The 14,242-nt window shown below is 48.0% G+C and overlaps 1 protein-coding gene across 4 annotated transcripts in view; it reads left to right on the forward strand.

The window, feature by feature from the left end:
• kitlga (kit ligand a) overlaps positions 1-10,240 on the forward strand; it is a 168,601-nt gene extending 158,361 nt beyond the window's left edge. For all 4 annotated transcript variants that reach the window (XM_070901528.1, XM_070901527.1, XM_070901530.1 and 1 more), the window contains 2 exons: positions 6,080-6,157; positions 8,946-10,240. In XM_070901528.1, the coding sequence (XP_070757629.1) occupies positions 6,080-6,137 (58 nt within the window). In that variant the 3' untranslated portion in view covers positions 6,138-6,157; positions 8,946-10,240. The remainder of the gene's footprint in view (positions 1-6,079; positions 6,158-8,945) is intronic.
• The last annotated feature ends 4,002 nt before the right edge of the window (positions 10,241-14,242 follow it).

Consider the following 14,242-nt stretch of genomic DNA (forward strand, 5'->3'; position numbering starts at 1 on the left):
CACAAAGATCGACACCAAACTAAGGACCTATACTAAAGAAATCATCCCAGTCCTTGGCAGCGCCATGCTCTCAGTCACACACAAAGGGATGGTGAACCGACTTTCCCTGTGGATTGTCCCCGGAGATCTCCCAGCCCTGTTGGGGAGAAGCTGGCTAGCAGAACTTAATTGGAAATGGGATGATGATCACGCCATGTCGACAGAGGAACGGACCTTCTGCTCACCAGTTCTAAGTCGTTTTGAACATCTCTTTCAGCCAGGTGTGGGCACCTTCAAAGGGGCTAAAGTAAGAATTTACATCACACAGGAAGCCAGACCGGTCCATCACAAGGCTAGAGCTGTGCCTTATGTGATGAGGGAAAAGATTGAAAATGAACTGGACCGGCTTCTGCGGGAAGGCATAATTTCTCCCGTGGAATTCAGCGACTGGGCAAGCCCCATCGTCCCAGTCATGAAGCCTGATGGATCCGTACAAATCTATGGGGATTACAAGTCTACCATAAACAGAGTCTCCCTACAGGACCAATACCCGCTGCCCAGAGCGGAGGACCTATTTGCCACGTTGGCTGGAGGAAAACTTTTCTCGAAACTTGACCTCACATCTGCGTATATGATGCAAGAACTGACCGAAGAGTCTAAGCTACTCACCACCATCAACACACTTCGAGGCCTTTTCATGTACAATCGATGCCCATTCGGCATCAGGTCGGCAGCTGCTATATTCCAGCGCAACATGGAGAGTCTGATCAAGTCCATCCCGGGGACGGTTGAGTTTCAAGATGACATACTCATCACGGGCAGGGACACCGACTCTCATCTCCGCATTCTTGAGGAAGTATTAAGTCGATTGGATCGGGTAGGCCTAAGAGTTAAGAAATCCAAGTGTCTGTTTCTCGCGCCTGAGGTTGAATTTTTGGGCAGAAGGATTACCGCTGATGGAATCCGCCCAACTGAATCCAAAACCGAAGCGATTTGCCTGGCACCCAGGCCCCGGAATGTCTTGGAACTGCGCGCCTTTCTCGGGCTACTCAATTACTTTGGGAACTTTATGCAGAACTTGAGCACGCTGCTGGAGCCTCTCCACGTGCTACTCAGAAAGGGGTGCGATTGGTTTTGGGGGGGATGCCCAAGAACGTGCCTTCAATAAGGCACGCAATCTTCTGTGTTCCAAGAATGTTTTAGCCTTTTTTGACCCAGGTAAAAAGTTAGTCCTTAGTGTGATGCGTCAGTGTACGGGGTCGGTGCGTTTTACAGCACGTCAATGATGCGGGTAAATTGCAGCCCGTTGCTTATGCCTCCAGGTCACTTTCGCGGGCGGAGCGCGGGTACGGTGTGGTTGAGAAGGAGGCGTTCGCGTGCGTGTACGGTGTCAAAAAGATGCACCAATACCTTTTCAGGGCCAAGTTTGTGATGGGAGCAGACCACAAACCCCTCACGTCCCTCCTATCCGAGTGCAAGGCAATCAATGCCAACGCCTCGGCGCGCATTCAGCGGTGGGCACTCATGCTGGCGGCTTACGACTACACGATAAGGCACAGACCAGGCACAGACAACTGTGCCAACGCGCTTAGCAGGCTACCCCTGGCGACCACAGAAGGGTCCGACGAACAGGACTGTGAGATAGTCATGGCAATCAATGCCTTTGAATCCACAGGTTCGTCCATGACAGCTCGCTAAATCAGAGCCTGGACGGCCAGCGACCCCACGTTATCTCTAGTTAAAAGATGCATTTTAACCGGTGACTGGGCAGAGGCTCGCGATGCCTGCCCCGAGCAGGTCAAACCCTTCCATAGGCGCATGCATGAGCTATCACTACAGGCAGACTGCCTGATGTGGGGCAGCCGAGTAGTTATGCCCTTACGAGACAGGGAGGCGTTTGTCCGGGAGTTCCATCGCGAGCACCCGGGGATCGTCCTTATGAAGGCCATAGCCAGATCTCATGTCTGGTGGCCTGGCATTGACGCGGACTTGGAGCTCTGCGTCCGACGGTGCACCATTTGTGCCCAACTCAGTAATCCCCAGGGAGGCCCCCCTCAGTGGTCACGGGTGCATGTAGACTATGCGAGCCCATTCATGGGCAAAATGTTCCTCGTAGTCGTTGATGCATTTTCAAAATGGATCGATGCACCATTTTAAACTCAAGCACCACCTCCACCACTGTGGAGAGCCTTAGAACCATGTTTGCAACGCACGGCATTCCTGACATATTGGTCAGTGATAATGGTCCATGCTTCACCAGTGCAGAATTTCATGATTTTATAGTTGACCACGATATAAATCACGTTAAGATGGCACCGTTCAAGCCGGCCTCCAATGGCCAGGCGGAGAGAGCAGTGCAGATCATTAAACAAGGCATGCTCAGAATCCAAGGTCCCACGCTGCAGAGCCGCCTGTCGCGACTGCTGCTGGCATACAGATCTCGTCCGCATTCGTTGACTGGGGTTCCCCCCGCGCAACTGTTGATGAAACGGACCTTAAAGACTAGGCTCTCGCTAGTCCTCCCAGACATGCATGAAATTGTTGAGGCAAAGCGCCGGAAGTTAACTGAGTACTATGACCAAAATTCAAGGGGGAGATGGAATGAGATAGTGGACAAAGTGTTTGTGCTAAACTATGGCAGGGGTCCCAAATGGCTTGCAGGGACAGTAACAGGTAAGGAAGGAAACAGGCTACTGGTTGTACAAATGGACAATGGCCAGTCCTGCCGGAGGCATGTAGACCAAGTAAACAGTAGATTCACTGATAACACTGAAGAACCAGAGGCAGACTACAATGTGGAACTCACACACCTGGTGGACAGACAGGTGGAACAACCTAAGGAAAGGGCAGTCTCAACAGACAGCCCAGGCGAGATACCAGCAATCACACCGAATGAAACAGACAGCCCAGGCGAGATACCAGCAATCACACCGAACGAAAAACAGGCACCAAGACAAACAACTGAACCACAACTAAGACGCTCCACGCGAGAGCGCAGACCACCTGAGAGACTGAATCTATAAAGGCAATAAGACCTTGGGGGAGGGTGATATCATGTATCTCACATTACTGTATGTAACTATCTTACCATGCTATACATGACTATAACTGGATATGACCTGTAACAATAAGCATACCTTACCACCAGGGGTGCACTTGCAGGAGACACTCCATACCTGTCCCACTGAGGTATATAAAGGGGGGTCTCAGGCAAGTGCGGCACTGGAGAGCTGGAATTAAAGGTGCAGGTCCTGAGTGACCCTGACTTCAGCATGTGTCTCGTGTAAGTCAGTACATTAGAGTCAGGACTTAACAGGTTCCCAGTTAAGCAACGCCTCGAATTCAAAATTCTCATCCTTGTTTTCAAATCCCTCCATGGCCTTACCCCTCCCTATCTTTAATCTCTTCCAGCCTCACAACCCCACAAGATATCTGGGCAACTCTAATCCTGCCCTCCTGAGCATCCCTAATTATAATCGCTCCACCATTGGTGGGCGTGCCTTCTGTTGCCTGGGCCCCAAGCTCTGGAACTCCCAGCCTAAAACTCCCTACCTCTCTACCCCTCTTTCCTCCTTTAAGACGCTCCTTAAAACCTACCTCTTTGACCAAGCTTTTCATCTGCTGTAATTTCTTCTTATGTGGCTTAGCATCAAATTTGTCTTATAACATTGCTGTGAAGCTTCTTGGGATGTTTTACTACATTAAAGGCGTTATAATAAATAAAAGTTGTTGTTGTTACTAGCCCTGCCGTTACTGTCAGTGATATTAGTAACCTAGCAGCTGATACAATCTTGGGGTGTGTCACTGTCAGTTGCAAGAACATGGCAAATGGGATATAATGTGGAGAAATGTGAAGTTATCCACTTTGGTAGGAAAAATAGAAAAGCTGAGTATTTTTTTAAATGGTGAGCGATTGGGAAATGTTGGTGTTCAGAGGGACCTGAGGGTCCTTGTACACCAATCACTGAAAGTTAACGGGCAGGTACAACAAGTGATTAAGAAAGCAAATGGTATGTTGGCCTTCATTACAAGAGGATTTGAAAATAAGAGTAAAGACATCTTACTGCAATTATATAGGGCACTGGTGAGACATAGAAACATAGAAAATAGGTGCAGGAGTAGGCCATTCGGCCTTTCTAACCTGCACCGCCATTCAATGAGTTCATGGCTGAACATGCAACTTCAGTACCCCATTCCTGCTTTCTCACCATACCCCTTGATCCCCCTAGTAGTAAGGACTACATCTAACTCCTTTTTGAATATATTTAGTGAATTGGCCTCAACAACTTTCTGTGGTAGAGAATTCCACAGGTTCACCACTCTCTGGGTGAAGAAGTTCCTCCTCATCTCGGTCCTAAATGGCTTACCCTTATCCTTAGACTGTGACCCCTGGTTCTGGACTTCCCCAACATTGGGAACATTCTTCCTGCATCTAACCTGTCTAAACCCGCCAGAATTTTAAACATTTCTATGAGATCCCCTCTCATTCTTCTGAACTCCAGTGAATACAAGCCCAGTTGATCCAGTCTTTCTTGATAGGTCAGTCCAGCCATCCCGGGAATCAGTCTGGTGAACCTTCGCTGCATTCCCTCAATAGCAAGAATGTCCTTCCTCAAATTAGGAGACCAAAACTGTACACAATACTCCAGGTGTGTCCTCACCAAGGCCCTGTACAACTGTAGTAACACCTCCCTGCCCCTGTACTCAAATCCCCTCGCTATGAAGGCCAACATGCCATTTGCTTTCTTCACCGCCTGCTGTACCTGTATGCCAACCTTCAATGACTGATGTACCATGACACCCAGGTCTCGTTGCACCTCCCCTTTTCCTAATCTGTCACCATTCAGATAATAGTCTGTCTCTCTGTTTTTACCACCAAAGTGGATAACCTCACATTTATCCACATTATACTTCATCTGCCATGCATTTGCCCACTCACCTAACCTATCCAAGTCACTCTGCAGCCTCATAGCATCCTCCGCACAGCTCACACTGCCTGGAGTATTGTGCACAGTTCTGGTCTCCTTACCTAAGAAAGGATATACTTGCCATAGAGGGAGTGCAACGAAGGTTCACCAGACTGATTCCTGGGATGGGGGGATTGTCCTATGAGAAGAGATTGAGTAGAGTAGGCCTATATTTTCTATAGTTTAGAAGAATGAGAGGTGATCTCATTGAAACATACAAAATTCTCACAGGGCTTGACAGGGTAGATGCAGGGAGGTTGTTTCCCCCCGGGCTGGGGAGTCTAGAACCAGGGGTCACAGTCTCAGGATAAGGGGTCGGCCATTTAGGACTGAGATGAGGAGAAACTTCTTCACTCAGAGGGTGGTGAGTCTTTGGAATTCTCTGCCCCAGAGGGCTGTGGAGGCTCAGTCTTTGAGTATATTCAAGACAGAGATCGATAGATTTTTGGATATTCAGGGAATCAAGGGTTGTGGGGAATGGCGGAGCAGGCTTGAGGGGCCGAATGGCCACCCGATTCACGCCTCCTGTAGCTGCCACTGTTTCCGTCCACCACTGCTGCAGGGGACGGAAGTGAATTTCTGGTCTGGGGTGCTGCGTAAGACGATGACGTCATGATCTGCCCCAGAGAGCTGTGGAGGCTGGGTCACTGAATATATTTAAGGTGGAGCTAGACAGATTTTTGAATGATAAGGGAGTGAATGGTTACGGAGAGCGGGCAGGGAAGTGGAGCTGAGCCCATGATCTTTTTGAATGGCGGAGCAGGCTCGAGGGGCCGACTGGCCGACTCCTGATCCTATTTCCTATGTTCCTATCTCCGGGCACAGCAGATCTGGACACAACGCGGGAGTGCCGCCGCTAAACCCCTGCCCAATATAGCGGGAGTCAAGGTCAGCGCCGTGCCCCATTAGACACCGCCCCCCGGGGGCGCTAATGGGAGGCGCTAATGCACCAATTTCCCCCCCCCCCCGTGTACCTGCAACACGCCACAACACTAGACTGTGTGCAAATGTCACTGAATTCAGTTTTTTTTTTAAACTTATATCAGACACAAGAGCATTTGCCATTTACAATACATTTTACAAAAGCATCTGGGTTAATTGCAGTAATTAATGCTGAGTTTGATGACACACAGGGAAGGCAATGAACAAGAAGGACAATTCATCCATGAAAATCAAGATTCTTTAACATAAAGTTACCAGCTGATAATGTGGTAGGTAAATTTTGTTTATTAAATGTATCAATTTGCATAGAATTACATGGAACATGCAGCCCAGAAACAGGCCATTCAGCCCAGCGGGTCTGTGCCGGGGTTTATAGTCCACACGAGCCTCTTCATCTCACCCCATCAACATATCCCTCTATTCCTTTCTCCCTATTGTGTTTATCCAGCCTCCCCTTAAATGCATCGATACTATTCATCTCAACCACTCCCTGTGGGAATGAGTTCCACATTCTCACCACTCTCTGGGTAAAGAAGTTCCCCTGAATTCATTATTGGATTTATTAGTGACTATCTGAAATGTATGGCCCCGTGTACAAGTGGAAACTTCTGAATAGGCAAATGACAGATCTCCCGTGCGACTGCTCATGGTTGGAGAATATGCCACTTGATATTGACAAGAGTGTTAATACAATGCAGGATGAGGTCATTTGGCCATTGGAAAGCATGTGGACCTTATCTTGCTCTGTATTTTAAATTAATTTGGCAGGGGGTGAGCATCAGAATGAAACATTCGAGAGGAGTGCACAGAGGACTGGGAGAGACAACTAGCAATAGAGTACAGATAAGTTGGGAAATAGGAGGGGGTATTCATGCAAATCTTTGAAGGTAGCAGGACAAGTTGAGGCGGCTGTTAAAAAGCATTTTGGATCCTTATCTTTATTAATAGAAACACAGAAAAGAGGCTTATGACAAATGTAAGGTTCATAATTACAACTAGTTGAGTAGCAACTTTAAATCAAGTGCCTGGAACAGTTCCACAATTATTTTTGTGAACCTATAAATTTCAGCACTAAAACCGGCAAATTAAACTTTAAACGATCAAATTAAAACTGGTTGCCGGGGGTGATGATGCACTCCAGTCCCTCCGGCGCCCACCTCTCGCGGAAGGCCGCGAGCGTACCGGTGGACACCGCGTGCTCCATCTCCAGGGACACCCTGGCTCGGATGTAACCGCGGAAGACAGGCAGGCAGTCGGGCTGAACGACCCCCTCGACCGCCCGCTGCCTGGACCGGTTGATGGCCCCCTTGGCCGTGCCCAGGAGCAGTCCTACAAGGAGGCCTTCGGACCTACCCGCTCCCCTCCGCACAGGGTGCCCAAAGGTCAGGAGTGTGGGACTGAAGTGCAGCCAGAATTTGAGGAGCAGCCCCTTCAAATAATGGAAGAGGGGCTGCAACCTGACACATTGAACATACACGTGGAACACGGACTCCTCCAGGCCGCAGAAATTGCAGGCGGCCTGGGAGTCCGTGAACCAACTTAAAAAACGATTGCACGGGACTGCTCCGTGCAACACCCTCCAGGCCAAGTCCCCAATAAATAGAGGGAGGACTCCCGCACGGAGTGCACTCCATTGGGCAACAGCTCTACAAACCCGTGAGCATACTCACAGATGCCTACATCGCAGACTGAAAGCACAGAGCTAGAAATGGACGCGACTGCTGCCAATGACATGAAGTACTTGCACGCACAGTTCCAGTGTTATTTTTGTTTGTTCTCGCCGGACGTCCCACAGATTGGTGAGAGAAAAAGGCGGAGGGGGGTGGGGGGTGGAGATTTCAGGTTTGGTGAGGTCTGTGATGTGACCTGGAGGCGATGTTAGATGTGGTCAGCGTGTGAGATCATTGCATTCTCACGGAGTGTGTTTATCGCGATCGGGTCCTCCGTCTGTTGTGGTTTGAACACGCAGCGGGTGAGCTGAATGCAGGCGCAGAATGTTAGGGATTAATCGGCTGGGAAAAGGATGATTGAGAAAGCGAGTAGAGCCAGTGTGGAGAGATAGAGAGAGAGATAGAGAGAGGAGGAAAACGAGAGGGAGGGTGGAGAAGGTACATGGGAAGACAGAGAGAGAGATAGAACTGTATTGAACTGTATAAAACACCAGTTAAGCCACAGCTAGAGTACTGCGTGCAGTTCTAGTCACCACTTTACAGGAAAGATGTGATTACACTGGAGAGGGTGCAGAGGAGATTTACGAGGATGTTGCCAGGACTGGAGAATTTTAGCTATGAGGAAAGATTGGATAGGCTGGGGTTGTTTTCTTTGGAGTAGAGGAGGCTGAGGGGAGACCTGATTGAGGTGTATAAAATTATGAGAGGCCTGGATAGAGTGGATAGGAAGGACCTGTTTCCCTTAGCAGAGGAGTCAACAACCAGGGGGCATAGATTTAAAGTAATTGGGGAGAGGTTTAGAGGGGATTTGAGGGGAAATTTCTTTACCCAGAGGGTGGTGGGGGTCTGGAACTCACGGCCTGAAAGGGTGGTAGAGGCAGAAACCCTCACCACATTTAAAAAGTACCTGGATGTGCCCCTGAAGTGCCATAACCTACAGGGCTACGGACCGAGAGCTGGAAAGTGGGATTAGGCTGGATAGCTCTTTGTCGGCCGGCGTGGACACGATGGGCCAAATGGCCTCCTGTGCTGTAAATTTCTACGATAGAGTGAGTGGCAGGGGTGCGATTAATTCATCAGAATGAAGCGCTTAAACTTCCAGTACAAATTAACGAGCAAATGTGTCCTGAGGTGATATTGGGGTGTTGTCCGACTGCGAGAGTTTTATTGTGCTGTCAGAGTGTGCTTATCGCGATCAGCTCCTCCGTCTGTTGTGGTGAACGTCACATTTGCATCTTCGGGACCTGACATTTATGTGCAGAACGCTTCTGCGCGGCTCCCGGCAGCTTCCGGTTCGTTGGCAGCTGTCACTCCGTTAAAAAATGGAGAATAACAAACCATGGTTCCCTCACCTTGTAACTCTTTTTTTTTTCCTTTTAATTTGCAGGTACCCAATTCTGTTTTGGTTTCTTAGCTGGAGCAAATTTTTCCTCGTTTGTGTATTCTTTCCATTTGATATGAAGTAAGGAACGGGATTGGTGCAATGGACAGCTGGTGTTCCCCCCTTTGAGGTCCTACTTGCAAGAATGTTCCCCCCCCCCCCCCCACCCCACCATGAGTGTTGGATGGACACTGTGGCTGAAGAGAGCGTGTGTATGTTCTCAGCGTGGAAGCCCTCTTACTATCATCCCTACCTTGCTGCGCACAACGTATCGTCATCGGACTGCATCATCCGTGGGCTAGGTTGTTCGCCACCAAGAGGTCAGAATTGGAACAGGAAATGGAGCCCGGAAGCGAGCAGAGATTGATACCCTGTGTGAGATCCTTTCTCCACCCCCTCCCTAATAGTGCTAAACATAGATTGGGTGTTACACTGGGCAATCCATCTCCAGGCACCCTGAAACACGTTCGAAAACTCGGGGAAAGAGTGAGATGTCGGTTCGGGGCTTTTTATTCATGTAGAACGATACCACACGGAAGGAGGCCATTCAGCCCATCGTGCCCATGCTGGATATTACACAACCCACTCACATACAGTGATCATCAGGTTACTGGGCCAGATAATTACTCAGGAAGAGTTGTGAGCGGGTACACTGGTCAAAGCTAGAAGCTCGAGTCCCCGAAATTAGCTCGATTGTCTCCAGTCCTGTCGACATGGTCACCAATAAATGGCATTAAGTAAGAAAGTGAAGAGGCAAAAGCTACAGGTGTGAAAGGTCGAAAGGCAGTAGAGACTGTTCCTACATTAAAACAGAACAAAGGGTTAGCCAAACATTTCACAGCAGCCTCGATGTGAAACTGCTGAAGTCCGGGCGTGTCACAATTGTTTGCATTGGCTGAGAATTTTTTTATGGCATTACCAGGCACTACCCTGATCAAACGGGCTGAAATCTGTAGATACTTAATAGGATCCAGTTAGGTTTGTTCGATTTATTACAGTCAACATTAAGGTAATAAATGGGTTACGTTGTTTCATGAAAAGGCGTAGTGCCATAAAGAATGTTTGAACATTGATTCTGAGATGGTATCAGCTAGCAGCGATTCCAGCGACTGCTTTTTAAGATGGTTTTATTGCTGAGCTCTTAGCAAAGAAGGGAAAAAAAATCCTCTTCCAGCCCAGCGTGACACACACATTCTGATTATCTGCTCATTAATCTCATTGCTGCTTGTGGGAGCTTGCTGTGCAAAAAATTGGCGTTTCCTATGTTAGAACACCTCGAGAGTGCTCCATTGCCTGCAAAGCATGTTGGGACGTCCTAAGGGTGTGAAAGACACTATATAGATCTGACTCCAGCAGGTGCTGATCCCAGGTCATCATCAGAATCAAGGAAGACTTGCTTCCACTCTTAAAGTGAGTCCTTAGGTGACTGAACAGTCCAATACGAGAGCCACAGTCTCTGTCACAGGTGGGACAGATAGTCGTTGAGGGAAGGGGAGGGTGGGACTGGTTTGCCGCACGCTCCTTCCGCTGCCTGTACTTGATTTCTGCACGCTCTCGGCGACGAGACTCGAGGTGCTCAGCGCCCTCCCGGATGCACTTCCTCCACTTAGGGCGGTCTTTGGCCAGGGACTCCCAGGTGTCAGTGGGGATGTTGCACTTTATCAGGGAGGCTTTGAGGGTGTCCTTATAACATCCCAGGTATCAAACATCGCTCAGTGGGCAGCACTCCCACCTTTAAGTTCAGCAGGTTGTGGGTTCAAGTCCCACTCCAGGGACTGGAGCACAAAATCTAGGCTGACACTCCCAGTGCAGTACTGAGGGAGTTGCTGCACTGTCGGAGGTGCTGTCTTTCGGATGAGATGTTGAACCGAGGCCCCGTCTGGGTGGGTATGAAAAACCCATGGTGCTATTTTGAAGAAGAGCAGGGGGAGCTCTCCCTGATGTCCTGGCCAATATTTATCCCTCAACCTATAACAGACTATGTTCCAACACTTCAAAAAGTACTTCATTGGCTATAAAGTGATTTGGGAACATCCTGAGGATTTTTTCTAAATTCAGGATCTGGGTGTCGCTGGCAAGACCAGCATTTATTGCCCCTCCCTAGTTGCCCTTAATGGAGTGTCTCGCTGGGCCATTTCAGAGTCAACCACATCGCTGTGGGTCTGGAGTCACATAGCGGCCAGACCGGGTAAGGGCGGCAGATTTCCTTCCCTAAAGGACATTAGTGAACCCGATGGGTTTTTACAACAATCCGATAGCTTTTCATTCCAGATTTAGTTATTAAATTAATTTAATATCCCAATTGCCACAATGGGATTTAAACTCATGTCCCTGAATCTTAGTCAGTCCAGTAACATTACCACTGTGCTACCGTGAGCTAATAAACACAAGCTATTTTTTTCTAAACAGTGATTTCAGTTTTGGCCTTCAATGAACAAATCTTCTTAAGTCCAGAGTACATCGGACTGACAGCATTTGGACCTTGGGACCAGTGAGGAAAAAACATCTCATAAATCAACCCAAATACAGCAAGTGCAAACTATTGAACTCGTGCTCTAAAAAAAGATAGCTGGATTTTAAAGGGAATCCAGTGGGAATGAGCGATGTTGTGATGTTGTGTTATCCAAGTACAAGCAGTGGAAAACAGGGAAGGGGGCACTGATACTGATGGGAAAAAACAAAAGTGTTTCAGAAAAACAAACGTAAAATGTAGATCGCCAGCACGATACTGCATCTGGCGAGACATCGACAGACACTTCAAACCGTAAATATTAAACATGCACTTTGAACTCTCTTGCTTACACATATCTGTGGAAGTAGCTGAGTGTTTCATCGTTATTCTCAAATCATCTCCGTGACCTCACCCCTCCCTATCTCTGTAGTCCCCTCAAGCCCTACCACCCTCTGAGATCTCTGCGTCCTCCAATTCTGGTCGTTTGAGCCTCCCCGACTTCCTTCACTCCATCATCGGTGGCCGTGCCTTGTGTTGCCTGGGCCCCAAGCTCTGGAATTCCCTCCCTAAACCCCTCCACCTCTCTACCTCTCTCTCCTCCTTTAAGATGCTCTTTAAAGCCTACCTAAATAGAAAGGAAAATTATAATTTAAATGGAGAAAAATTGCAACATGCTGCAGTACAGAGGGACCTGGGGGTCCTTGTGCATGAAACACAAAAGGTTAGTCTGCAGGTACAGCAAGTAATCAGGAAGGCAAATGGAATGTTGGCCTTTATTACAAGGGGGATGGAGTATAAAAGCAGGGAAGTCCTGCTACAACTGTACAGGGTATTGGTGAGGCCACATCTGGAGTACTGCGTACAGTTTTGGTCTCTGTATTTAAGGAAGGATATACTTGCATTGGAGGCAGTTCAGAGAAAGTTCACTAGGTTGATTCCAGAGATGAGGGGGTTGACTTCTGAAGATATGTTGAGCAGGTTGGGCCTCTACTCATTGGAGTTCAGAAGAATGAGAGGTGATCTTATTGAAACATATAAGATAATGAGGGGGCTCGACAAGGTGGATGCAGAGAGGATGTTTCCACTCATAGGGGAAACTAGAACTAGGAGACATAGTCTCAGAATAAGGGGCCGTCCATTTAAAACTGAGAGCTGTGGAGGCTGGGTCATTGAATATATTTAAGGTGAGATAGACAGAGTTTTGAGCAATAATGGAGTAAAGGGTTATGGGGAGCGGGCAGGGAAGTGGAGCTGAGCCCAAGATCAGTTCAGCCATGATCTTATTGAATGGCGGAGCAGGCTCGAGGGGCCGAATGGCCGACTCCTGCTCCTAATTCTTATGTTCTTCTGTACCTACCTGTCCTAATATCTCCTTATGTGTAGCTCGGTGTCAAATTTTGTCTGAAGCGCCTTGGGTCATTGTCCTATGTTAAAGGTGCTATATAAATGCAAGTTGTGGTTGTTGTATTGAGCACTCTAATCCGAAGCTCCTTTTTCTGACAGGGTGGTCATGATCGATCGGAAGAATGGAAAATCTTCCCACAAGCAAGGTTCTCAATTCCCTTTTTTTTTTGCTGATGGATTTTATTAGTATCCCATTTTTTTTCGCCTGGTTTTCACCAAAAGGAAACTGAGGGATCTGCCAACCGTGTGGTTTCCCGAGTCCTCGCATCAACACCCAGCTTAGCAATGTTCCATTCCATCTGAGGAAGGACATTCTTGCTACTGAGGGAGTGCAGTGAAGGTTCACCAGACTGATTCCCGGGATGGCAGAACTGACATATGAGGAGAGACTGGATTGACTGGGCCTGCATTCACTGGAGTTTAGAAGGATGAGAGGGGATCTCATAGAAACATAAAATTCTGACGGGATTGGACAGGTTAGATGCAGGAAGAATGTTCCCGATGTTGGGGAAGTCCAGAACCAGGGGTCACAGTCTAAGGATAAGGGGTAGGCCATTTAGGACTGAGATGAGGAGAAACGTCTTCACTCAGAGAGTTGTTAACCTGTGGAATTCCCTGCCGCAGAGAGTTGTTGAGGCCAGTTCATTGGATATATTCAAGAGGGAGTTAGATATGGCCCTTACGGCTAAAGGGATCAAGGGGTAAGGAGAGAAAGCAGGAAAGGGGTACGAGGGAATAATCAGCCATGATCGTATTGAATGGTGGTGCAGGCTCGAAGGGCCGAATGGCTTACTCCTGCACCTATTTTCTATGTATAGTACCGCATGTATCATACCTCGTGCCGCGTGTATCAACCGCATGTACCGTCCTGTGTGTATCATGCCGCGTGTACCGTACCGTGCATCTCGGGGCGGGGTCTACTGCACGCATGCGCAGAAGGACGCAAAAATATCCGTGCACATAATCACCGAATATTTAAACAGATTATCTGGGTCATTATCACATTACAGTTTGTGGGAGCTTGCTGTGCGCAAATTGGCTGCCGCGTTTCCCACATTACAACAGTGACGAGACTTCAAAAGTACTTCATTGGCCGTAAAGCGCTTTGGGACGTCCTGAGGTTGTGAAGGACGCTATATAAATGCAAGTCTTTTTGTCTGAAGTAATTTTGTGTGGTTTTCCCCTTGGATGAACTGTGACTCTGAATGAAGGCTGAAAGCTTCCTGGACACGTGAAGAAGAGATATATTTGTGGTCAGAATGTCAGCAGTTGTGTTTGTGAGCTGTATTGGAGAATGAAGATGTCACAATGTTTAATTTATACAGTTGTTCAGCAAAACCATCTTCATACATTACGCTGTAGATACAAAGAGGTTTTTTTTTATATGTTTTAAACTGCTAACACATTCAATGCATTTTTAATAAAATTCTTCAAAACATCTCTCGGT

The sequence above is a fragment of the Pristiophorus japonicus genome, chromosome 15 (genome assembly GCF_044704955.1).
Source record: "Pristiophorus japonicus isolate sPriJap1 chromosome 15, sPriJap1.hap1, whole genome shotgun sequence".
Lineage (NCBI taxonomy): Eukaryota > Metazoa > Chordata > Chondrichthyes > Pristiophoridae > Pristiophorus > Pristiophorus japonicus.